General features: G+C 41.5%; 1 protein-coding gene across 1 annotated transcript; it reads right to left on the reverse strand.

The window, feature by feature from the left end:
• Window positions 1-5,547: 5,547 nt before the first annotated feature.
• On the reverse strand, window positions 5,548-8,050 carry LOC310964649 (C-X-C motif chemokine 11-like). The gene is made up of 4 exons (XM_083937857.1): window positions 7,861-8,050; window positions 7,571-7,685; window positions 7,370-7,462; window positions 5,548-5,743 (listed from the first exon to the last, which is right to left on the reverse strand). Exons 1-4 carry the CDS (start codon window positions 7,931-7,933, stop codon window positions 5,683-5,685), a joined length of 342 nt encoding a protein of 113 aa, XP_083793983.1. The 5' UTR covers window positions 7,934-8,050; the 3' UTR covers window positions 5,548-5,682.
• Window positions 8,051-11,942: the final 3,892 nt, after the last annotated feature.

Genomic DNA, 11,942 nt, shown 5'->3' on the forward strand with positions numbered 1-11,942 from the left:
ATAAGTAAATAAAAAACAAACATACAATACATATACGATAAAAAAAAAAAAGGTAAAGCGTTTCAGGGAACACCAGTGTGGCTGTTTTATTAACTGTTTAACAGCTGAAGTGTTTTCATGTATTTTCTGTTAAGACTGTTTTTTATCCTCCTGTATAAAATCCCATATAGTGCGAAATTTGAAATATTAAAAAGTTCAACATCTTGGCTAACAACAACTAATTGCTGCATATTTGTAATTGCATTAAAATTCTAAATTGATGTTATGTATTCAATATTAATTTCATACACTCAGTTGTGCACTGGGGTTACTATGAGTCTTTTCTTTCTGCCCAACCACAATTTATTGATTGATCAAGATAATAATATAGCCACACCATTAGATATGTAGATTACAGATTTTTAGATTGAATCAACAAAGGTCAATCACCAAATAACCAAAAATAAATAAATACAATACTGATGCACTCAAGACTCTCAATACTAACTGTACCTGAAAATATAATCTGTTTTCGCTGAGCATTTCAACAGCAGCACAGTAGTATAAGGTAGTCACAAAATGTAAACAACTGTCATAGTATGTCAGCCACTGTCAATCACACACTGACTTTTGTTCTGCATGGTGTGTTACAATAATTTGAAAGACAGTGTGTGTTTGTGTTCATTCTGAAGTACACTTAAAAAGTTGAGCACTTTGTAAGTGCAACATTTTCAGCTCAACTCAACACTTTGGCGCCTCCCAATGCCACCAAATGGCAACAACTTGAGTTAAAACCCAGAGATCATGTTCTGTGAATTCCCAGACTCCTCAGCTCTACATTTCTTTCCCACAATTTCATAAAAGCAAACAGGACAAAACTACAGCATCTCTCAACACTCTTATCACTGGACCTAAGAATGAAACTTTGGTCACACTGTGTTCATGGGGGGAGAGAGAGTTACCTCCAACTCTGCTCAACAATGGCCTTTAGTGTCCTTGATGTTTCTCCAGCCCTCCGCTGATACCTGGGGCCTCATTACAGAAATTCTTCAGTCTGAGATCCTATTTTATTTCAGCTTGGGATGACATTTAGGATTTTTGGTATTATAGAAACATGTTTCCTAACCGCATTTAGAAAAAAAATCCTTATTTTAGGATAAGCACATAGCTATTACAGAACCGTCCTAATTTACGGACAGGGGTGCAGATCCGATTTCAGGATTGGGGGGGGGCACAAAGGTGTTTTGTTTTTGTTTTTTCATATTTTGGGGCGCCCGGTGGCACAGTGGTTTGAGCAGTCACCCCATGTAAAGAGGCTGAAGGTCCTCGAAGCAGCAGCCGCGGGTTCCACTCCGACCTGCGGCTGCATGTCTTCTCCTCTCTCTCTCACCCCATTTCCTGTCTTTCCTATATGATAAAAGGCTGGAAAATTGCCAAAGAAATAATCTAAAGTAAGGATGGCATACACCCTAAATAACTGCCCATAATGGCTTCACTGTCCGGTCTGTATGGTTTGACAATGTAGATGGGGAACACCATAAAAACTGAAATATAATGACTGAAAGGCTACTCAAACCATTTAAATTTCAATATGGTACAATATAGTGTATGAGACCTGTGTGATAGAAGCTATATACAGTAAATATGCTTTATTTGATCATAGCTCGGAAAAGGGGCTTTTCTCATGAGGTTGGAGACGTGTCGGCAGCTGCTATGGTTGATCGGTTTTCTCTATCTGATGCTGTAGGGCTCTCTGTTTGTTGAACAAGTACTGTTGAATGTCTGTGAACAGATAGGGAGTGGCTCAGTAGTGAGGAAGCCCTGATGTTTGTACTGGAGAGACCTTGGTACCATGTAGCTTACATTTTAGCATGTGTTTGTTGTGTTTACATATGTGTGAGAGTGTGCATAAAAGACCAGACCGGGTAAGCACAGCCCCAGGACCCAAAGAAGGAGAGGGCTTATCGAGGATCTATTCTTTCCCACACTCTAATGCTCTGACCCAGACCAGGCCTGCTCTGATTTCCCTGGAGTGAAGCTGCAGCAGCTCTGATATTCTCTGGCAAACTTTATCTCTCCAGTAAAGTTAATGGTCAAAAATCAGGACGTGTTGGCTCAGCTGATCACTCAGCGAAAACTGGCGTGGTTGAATACCAGCTCAGTCGATAACCCACTCAGCATTACCACGTTAGCATTCATTGACAGAGGCTGGGGGTAAATGTGCTGCCTTTATTTGGGATGAGCACAATCGATCATCCACACGGAAGCAGCGTTATGGGAGCCTGAAAACCTTTTCCGGTTCTGGTGTATTTCTGTGGCAGAGTTACAGCGCCACATACAGGTACTACAGTGGTTTCAATGGATTTGTGTGGACGCGTATGTGGAAGGAAAACTTTTCAAGAACGGGGGGGATTGTTTTCAATCGTATGGATGTACCCTCAGACAAAGCTTGGAAAAAGGGGATCCTCAACTCCTCTTAGTTTAGTTGTTTAGTTTCACTGGATTCCTGGATGCCTTTGGGATCATGATTCGGTTATTTAATCTCATAGGCACTTAACGATTGGGCCAAGATGCCTAATATTACTGTTTGACATAACTTCATGAATGTCAAAAGTTCTGTAGGCATTTATTAGTTTCTGTCTGTAGGAAAAGTAGGAAAAACAGTAAAAATCCCCAAAAAGTATCTCTGAACAGTTTATTTAACCAAATCACACTTATTCAGGCTATTCTATGTGATCTACTATTGTGATACTTTTCTCACATCAATGAGCCTCCCCTGAAACAGTTTTAGCCCCCCTGGGGAGCTCCATTTCACACTTTGAAACCAGATTTATGCCATCTGTGATATTGTTTGTGTATAGTTAGGTACCGTATGAGGTTGAACTGAAATTAAAATTACATCTTGCTAAGGCATCATTATGTATATTCTAAATGTTTGTATTTGGATATTTGCTTGGTCAAAATTGAAATGACAAAAAAAAAGAACAGTGCCCCCCTACAGTAGTGTTCTTGTGGATTTTTGATTTGGTCTTTTATTTCAGACAGAACGGCTCTCACTTGTTTCCGGCGAGCTAGCTGCAATCATGTCGTCCTCACTCTCCACCTCCATTTCCAATCAACCTTCAGCTGTAGGCCTACTGACAAATAAAGGCATAAAAAGCCAACAAAAAAGCAGAAGGCCTCTGATTTCTACCACTGAATCTGTCGGCTGGAATGACAACTTTCACTAGCAGATTTTATCACCTGTAGCTAGTCCCCATGTTAAACGGGCCGTTTTCACAGCATTATTAAACCTGTTTAAGGCCTGGTACAAAAAACATTCTAGTCTGTATGTTTAGGTCATATCTCCATGACAACACTTAGGGGGGTGACTATTTTTGTACCAGGCTAGTTTTTATTTTATTGGAGGTTAAAGTTTATGAATAATTAGGAGCGCGGTCTCTTGAGTGACAGCTAGCCTCTGGCCCTCACTTCTCCTCGGAGGCTGTCAGGATTAGCATGCTAACTCTGTCATCTCGACCTGAACTGCGGTCATTCATGTGGTGGTGTTTCAATCAGTGACAAGATGGCTTGCTCATCGATCAACTGTACTAACCATGCTTACAGTCTATGAGCATGGTACTGTGTTGAATATCAGTTTAAATCATGGATCATAAATGCTGCCTGCACTTCACTACCAGAGCCAGTGTAATCTCCGCTAGAGACACTGTATCTCTGCTCTCTTAAAAATCCCATTCTCTTTACAAAATAAAAAAAATGACTCCCATTCCCTCCCGGTCCCGGAAAATAAACTCAACATTGACTCCCACTCCCAATTACCCAGCAGCGTGTGCTGTTAGCCTAGCTCCTGGGCGGTGGAGCTAATGTGGCTAATCCAGTATACGTCAGCTAGATAGACGTATCTCTCTCCCCCAACGTCACATCAATGCCCTTTTTTGTTAGAGGAAATGAGGCGGAGTTAAAGTCCAACGAGATGGCGACTCCCAGAGGAGAGTACAATTGGATCAAGCTGAGAGAACGGACCCCGATGGAGACGTTACGGACATTTTTTCATACAGTTTATGGTGACTACAAAACCAGCAATTGAGGTAACATTCTTATCGTGCATGCATGATGTGAAAATTCTCCCATGTCAGAATTGTTTTTATAGACGTTTTTTCCTGTTATTACTGTTCTGCTGACCTAGCTTGTCAACTTCTCAAGTGGAACACAAACTTAACAGCATGAAGGGTCTTTCCAAATCGTGCTTGTTGTAAAGGGACAATGAAGGGTAATTCAGGGTCTACTCACACTTACCATTTTTACCTTGCCTAAGCACGATTCACAGCTAAAGTCTAGTTTGTTTGAACAGTGTGAGTGCAACTGTGACATACGGCGATCCTGACTGTTTATATACGACTGTTCCCCGTGACAGACAATTAAAGAGATGCCGCTAAAGTGTTTGCGTTGTTTAGATGCGGAGGTGGAGTGTTTACTGCATTTGATCAGATGAAAATATTCAAAAGCAGTTGGACAACAAAAAACTCAGAGGGGCGATGACGTATAAGGAAGACGCAATCAATCTTTTTGGGGATCAAATCAAGCTAAAGCACGGGTCATATCATCTGAGCCAAGTGTGAGTAGACCATCAGTGGGGCTTCTTACCCTTTGTTGAACAGAGAGGCCCATCTAGTGGACTGGAAAATAAATAAAATAGTTCATATACATATCCTCTTTTGAAAAACGGGAAATACTCCCAAAAGCTGCAGTATGTTGTAGTTTTTGTGTGCTTTCACAGAAAGTAAGGATATTTGAAATTCAAGTTTGACTTTAAGATTACTTCCTCGTCGCTCTTTACTGACTGAAGTATGAATAACTTTAGCAGTCGTAACTCATCACTTATCACCTCGGTCAACAGTCGTGAGATGCTCCAGGAATCCATCTCTCCTCTGTCATCCAGCCTGCAGCTGCTGCAAACAGCTGTGGTCAAATGTTCTCATGGGCATCATTTAATTGATATCATGCAAAGCCCCCTTCTCCCTGAGGAGAGAGCGGTTTTCTATGATAACAATTAATTTGTCCCTCCCTGCAACAAAGTCACTTCAGTGTCCTCAAGTGCCAGCTGTGTCATCTGTGCAGAATAATAACTTTTTTATGTTGATGCTGTGCGACTGCTCAGCTGCAGCAATGCTGGTGTAGAGCCATGTGATTCATCATGAGGCATGAGAAATAAGCAGCGGTTCATTTTCTTACTTTTTCAACGCCAGACACAAACAGAAAGCACAGAGTTGTATCAAAATCTGCTTTATTTGCTTAGATCCAGACGATTGAAAAACATGTTTTAAAGAAATACATTTTTTAAATAAATAATCAGCATAAATAATATTATGTCAAACAAAAAAATAAAGGTATGTACATTCCAACAGTGGGATCCTTACACCTACTTGCTGCCATAGTACAGTACACACATTTACGTTATCTGTTCCTTAACTTCAATAACTTCTCTTCTTTACCCCCTCCCCTCCCCTTCCTGCCTCCCGGCTGTTAATCATTTCCCCTCCCACCACTCTTCCCCCCTCACTGTCATTTCCCAATCCTCTCAGTGCAGGAGTTCAGTGAAAGCTCTGCTCTCAGCATTCTTCTTGTGTGTTCAGTCTTCATGTGACCTCCGGGACTCCAGTCTGGATTATTTCCCTCCCCTGCCAGGCCTCCTCTCCTGTACTTTCACTCTGCCTTTCTTTTTCTGTCGATACACTCCATCTTACGGCTCTCGTCTTTGTTTATCCTGAAAAGAGTGAGGAAGAAAACATGGAATTAGTCCAAAGGACTAATCCAAAACATCTGGAGGTTTGTGCAAAGAGTCACATGTTAATACTTGATGAGATTTGTTGAGCCAAAATTTCGTAATAAAGCCTTTCTCATTTGCAGGAATAAAAAATTACTCTTTTTTTGCAGAGTAAACTGAGATGTTCTGCCAGGCAGGATTTAGCTCTATGAAATAAGTTCTGGTGCTACATCTTGAGGCCAAATGAAGCATTCTTGTGGTGGGATTTTCCGCCCTGGCTTTTTACAAGCGGTGTAGAAACAAACGGTTGCTGGAGGAATCAGTCAGTAAGTGTCGCTCAGGTCAGAGGACTGCACTGGAATTGGGATTGTTTTAACGTTGCTGCGGGTGGGAGCGAAGCTGGATGCTAGTTAACAGCTGCTGGACATGTCAACATCAACACGAGCACACTGCTTCAACACAATTCAACAGACTAAGACTGACTGTAACAATATATAACATCTCTTTCTACTGGGAAAAAAAGTGAATAAAGGCTTCTAACCCAAAAAAGTGAGGGGTCCAAAATCAGACAACGGGTAAAATGTCCCTGCTCGTAAAGTTTCAGGGCATGCCCTCTCAAATGGTCGTTCACTTGCTTTCACTTGGATTTAGGAGACTCTGGAGGTGACATGTCACTCTGAATGGGTTTTGATCAGCGGTGATCAGCTGATCTTTCTCCAAGTGAGGAATATAGAATAGTTGCAGTTTGATTTAAGGTGGCCCGTATGATTCACTCCATCTTAAAAATTCTGGGCGCTGTAAAAGTGATGGTTGACAGACAGGCTGTCATCCCGCTGCAGTACTGTGTGTGTGTGTGTGTGTGTGTGTGTGTGTGTGTGTGCGTGTGTGTGTGTGTGTGTGTGTGTGTGTGTGTGTGTGTGTGTGTGTGTGTGTGTGTGTGTGTGTGTGTGTGTGTGTGTGTGTGTGTGTGTGTGTGTGTGTGTGAATGGGAGAGAGAGAGGGAGCATGCAGCAAAGGGCCACAGGTCAGAATCCAACCCGGCTGCTGCAGCACTCATTTAACCCCTGTGCAAAGATGTGCATGCACAGATCATTTTCTGGGCTGTGTTCTTCTACACCACTGGATAAAAGTATCTACTTTACTTCACCGTGTTGTCGTTGCGTCTGTTCTACCATCAGATCCTGCTGAGAGCTACATCCAATCAGCAACCGGGCTTCTCTCAGGGGAGAAAAACATCCCTGCTCTCCCATAGGGTAAACAAACGTCCGCTCAAAAGGCCGCTCAAGCGACTCACGTGCAAATTAGGAAGATAGACCCGCCTCTTTCCAGCTATTCGCCCTAATGGAAACGCACCTAATATCTCTTAAAGACACAGGGAAATGAATAAAAACTAAATAAAACCCAAACAAAATTAACGACAGCTAAGAACACACATTCTAAAATTAATAAATAAACTGTACCTTTAGCCTTATTGCACTAGAATAATTGTAATTGTTGCACTAGTATGAACCTAAGTGCTCTAGAACAACTAACAGGTAGGCTAGGCATTTTTCATATAATTAACACACACAGTAAAGAAACGTGTTTTCCCTGTGGAGTGTGGATCATTTGCATGGTGTGACTTACCTTTCCCAGCATCTCAAAAAAGCCTTGGCCATCTTTCCCTCAGTGTTCATACATATTTTCTCTGTGGAGTTGTCTGCATCTTTCATGGTTACACTGAAACATAAGAAACAAGGAATCAAAATTTGGACCAAAATCAACACCGACTGATGAGATTTCAAATCGTATAAAGATACAGATATTCAAATTTGTATTTAAACTTACATCAGTTCAGTTTTGTCACATCCAGGACGCCTTTGAAGGACTTGGAAATCTGACATATTGCCTTTGATGAACTTGATTGTGTTGAGACATGAGCAGCGTCCGATAAAGTCGTGAGCTGCAGTGAAAAGTTTTTTAAAAAAGCAGTTAGGTGTGCAACCTCAACAACAGGAACGAGTCAGTTTTAACACAGGAACAACATCCATTAAAGTGTACTTATACTGTTCAAATCTTTTCTGTGTTGTGGTTAATACGTATATCCTGCAGTCCTGTAATACTCCACTTTAACTCACCTTGATAGAGTTGAATACAAACTGCAGCTAAAACAACCAGCAGGAGAGAGAAGCTTTTCTGTGATAAGGCCATTTTCTTCTGTGGAGAGACCAACAAATCCAGAGATCCTTCGGAGGAGAGCGGGCTGATGAGCTGCTGCAAGCCTCTACCCCTTTTTATAGGCAGCGCTATGAGTGGGTTTTCCCAAACTCCATGCTTTTTCCCGTCAAGCCAAACCTGAAATACACTCTGGAATTTCCACCCTCTCTGGAGACACACACTGGAATGTGCTCTGCACTCCTTTCACAGACAAGAAAAAGGGAAAATCACGAAAGTGACTCCACTACAGAAGATTCAAACTTAATGGCACATTTGCCCAGGCATGTCCTGGCAATCCAAACTCTAATCTCAATTGTTGTGAGTTTAATTGCACCATGCAGTTTTTTGATAAATTCTCTTCTGACTGGAAGTGAAACTTTATCTTATCAAACAAGACGAGGTTTCCTCTAATAGCAGAACTTTACTTTGGTGTTACAAAAGTGCAATGCAACTCTCATTAACAGCTGAAAGCCTGCAGAATGTATTTACTCTGCATACGTAGATGAAAAATCACATCTGTTATTATGATTAGCTTTATTAGGTTCTCATTGTGTTGAATAATATACACTGTGTTTGAATACATGTGCTGTAAACTGAAAACGGGGGGTGATGTGTTTGTGAAATCCAAATTTTTAACATTCTTCATGGATGTTAACAGTTACTGGAACTGACAGAAGAGCAGCACCTGCTCTGTGGAACATCCTGAAACACTTTCACTGTGGTAATGGTTCAAAACACGTCATGAATCCCTGTTTCCGGTATTTACAAGTGTGTCACGGTGGTGTATACATGCTGAGGCTTGTATCATCCCATTCATGACTGAACAACAGTGTTAGGACTTCACTTTCCCATACCTCACACATTAGACACATGTTTTAATGGATTAACGCCAGTCACTCAGTGATTGCAGTTTGCAACATGAACACATTTCAAGTTAAGAGAGCTGTACTGGAAATACTGACAACAGAGAGAACCTTTAAGAAGGTGCTACATGCAAAAACTTCTCTACCCTAAAAGAAAAGAAATCAAAGCATCCACACACTTATTTGAATTGCAAACACGGTTTATTGATTAGTCAGCACACCTGAAGGGATAGAAGACATTAAGTAGTGCAGCACATTTGGGAATGTTACAACAGTATATGACACTGCGCTTACTTTTTTACTGCTGTGTTCATGTTTGGAAGGAAACCAAAAACTGGGAATGTGAGACAAGTAACTTTCTGACAGTGAACATAAAAGGGAGAGAGGAAACATAAACACATCCTCTCCCCCGGGTTGCAGGAATGGGGGTGTTTCACTCAGCATTGAAAAACTGATGTTAATTTTTGGGCCAACGTTCTCTAACAGCAGTCAAGGTGTCATTATGTGTGTCAAAGAAGTGAAATTGTTGTCATGTAACTTTGAAACAGGAGAAATACAATGTGGGGCGGGAGGGCATGACTAAGACCCTGTTTACACGTACAGAGTTATTTTTAAAAACAGCGGCATTACCCTGCGTTTGTGCCCTTTGTTCACACGCAAACGGATAATTCGCCTCTAAAAACGATTCTTTCTAAAAACTCCGGCCAGAGTGGAGATCTGGAAAATAAACTCCAGTTGCTCTTATTGCACGTGTAAACGTAGCTCAAAGACCGAAAAACAGTGTCTTCACACTCAGTGCGTGACACTTAGAGAGCTGCTACTGTTTTCGTTTTCACAGCTGGCTCGTTTAGAGCAGTTGTTCCAAAACCAGGAGCGATTCGCCCAAAACATCGGTTCGTTTGAGCAGTTTACGAAAACAGCAATAGTACTCAGATGCAAGATAATAAATTCTGCATCTCCTTCAGAATCAATGCAATCAATGCAAGAAGCCTGAAGTGACTTTCACACACTGCAACCCAGAGATGATATGCTCACAGGAGCCTGATAAGTGCTGCACTCTGTCTTGTGAAATAAAAAAGACCATGCAAAGGCATTGTACTGACTGCTTTTGTCTGATTGCCAGGGGACATGTTGAGTCACCCACTTCAGAAACCTGTCTTTCCTCTGTGACTGCAGTTCAAACCGGTCTCATTCCCACGGTGTCAGATAGGCCCTCTGCATTGGATACCATCACTAGTGATGGGCAAATGAGGCCTCACAAGGCTTCATGAACCTCTTTATTTATTTTCTGAGCCCACTAGATGGAGCTCTTGGTTTAAAGAAAAAGACTTAATGAGAAGTAATTGGCTGACATTTAAAGAGATGCTGCCGAAGGGTTTGCAGTGTTTTGATGCAGAGGTGGAGTGTTTGCTGCAGATTTGGTCAGAATATTCGAAAGCAGTTGACAAAAAAATTTCAGAGGGTTGATGACGTAGTATAGTATACAGTACACAGTAAATCCATCAGACAAAGTTTGTGTAGGGAGGAGGCCAGGGTGGTAGATGGATCAAACAAATAGAGGACTTTTACCCAGGAGGCCTAAGTTTGTGTCCCGTTCATGTCCCTGTTAAGTCCTTTTTGTCAATGCACGTATTTTAACCCTTCCCATGATCTTTTCATGGGTGGTGCTAAGCCAATGGAGCTCTTGCAAGGGGGTTGACAGTTCATGTCCAGACCGGAGTCAGGCAGCTGGCAGTCATGATTCAAAAACTGTCTTCATGTTCAAATTGTCTCATGTTCAATTGCTGTATTTCAGGTGAGATGGATTCTCGATTTACCTCATTGCTGAGCTCTTGCAGTATCTCCCTGCTTGAGCGGTACTTCATATTGTAAAGCCACACTAGTGAGTGTTTACACATCACACAGGTGTTTGGAAAAATATCAAACTTTGAATCAACTATCGCAATCTGTTTTATATCACTCCTCTGGCAAGCTGCAGTATAGCTTATTGCACAACGCCGAAACTCATTCCTTTTCTAATTTAATTAGTTTTGGAGAATAGATGATATCTGCTTCTCAACATCACTGTGGATTCAAAAAAAACAAATCCAATGTTGTCAACAAACGCACTGCTGAAGCAGCAGCCGTCTGTAAATATTGAGCAATAGTAAGTGTAGCTAATACATTACAGCTCATAAGTCTTTACTTATCTGCAAACCATCCACTTACTACATGAGTCAGGTTATTCCTTTGGAATATCATGATGTGATGTGATGAGGTTTTTGCAGCACAATCATCTTTCATAGGAAGACATGCATATTCACATTCTGTGAGCCTGACGTAGGCAGTGTTGCACAATGTGAACAGACAATTTAGGGTCAGTTAGAATAAGACTTGCGGGCTTGTTCTGTGGAAACGTCTCCAGGGGACCACTCTGTTCCCTCTCTCCCTCACCAAATGCTTGTTGGATGTAACTCGGGCGATTCCTGCCAAGACCCAGCTGGAGACCCTTTCCACATGGTCACAGAACTTAAAAGTAGATGGTTGAACATGTAACACAGCCTCAAAAGATAATGAAGGACATCAGTGTTTAGAGTCTGCTGGGATGTTTACACAACGGGGAACAAAGTCATTGTGTGAGTCATTTCAGGTTTTTCCTCACAATTGTTTTTTTTTAAATTGAACAAAATGTCTTTAAAATTCAGAATATAACTGGAACTTTAGTACAATAAAGAAGGTGCTTCATTGCTTTAGTCAGCTCATCTGCAGAGCCAGCCCAAGCCTGTTTTCTTTGGAAGATTTAAAATTCCTAAATTAGAACAAATCAACAAAAAGAAATACATTTCTATAAAATACAAGTTAGGCGTGTTGGACCAAACTGTGCAGGGGACTCCGGAACTGCCCACTCGGCCGAGATCGATGGAACTTAAGGTTTTTTTTCTGCTTGCATTTGCACCAACAATAGGAACGCTACAGTAATATCAAAGTAATATCAGCCGGCTGGGTGATGATTTATTTTCAAAATTAGGGTTAGGGTTAAAAAGCATTCCGAATCCGTCACACCTTGTGATAAATCTCAAATGTGGGAACATAGGGCTGTGGGAACAGAGGGCTGTGGGAACATAGGGCTGTGGGAACATAGGGCTGTGGGAACATAGGGC

Source organism: Echiichthys vipera (assembly GCF_963691815.1).
Source record: "Echiichthys vipera genome assembly, chromosome: 2".
NCBI lineage: Eukaryota > Metazoa > Chordata > Actinopteri > Perciformes > Trachinidae > Echiichthys > Echiichthys vipera.

What these genes read in the sequence shown, in the direction of transcription:
- LOC310964649 (XM_083937857.1), bottom strand. Translation starts at nt 7,933, where the DNA reads ATGGCCTTATCACAGAAAAGCTTCTCTCTCCTGCTGGTTGTTTTAGCT. An exon ending in TTGTATTCAACTCTATCAAG is followed by an intron (nt 7,686 to 7,860) that starts GTGAGTTAAAGT and finishes TTTTCACTGCAG; the next exon opens with CTCACGACTTTATCGGACGC. An exon ending in TGTGACAAAACTGAACTGAT is followed by an intron (nt 7,463 to 7,570) that starts GTAAGTTTAAAT and finishes CTTATGTTTCAG; the next exon opens with TGTAACCATGAAAGATGCAG.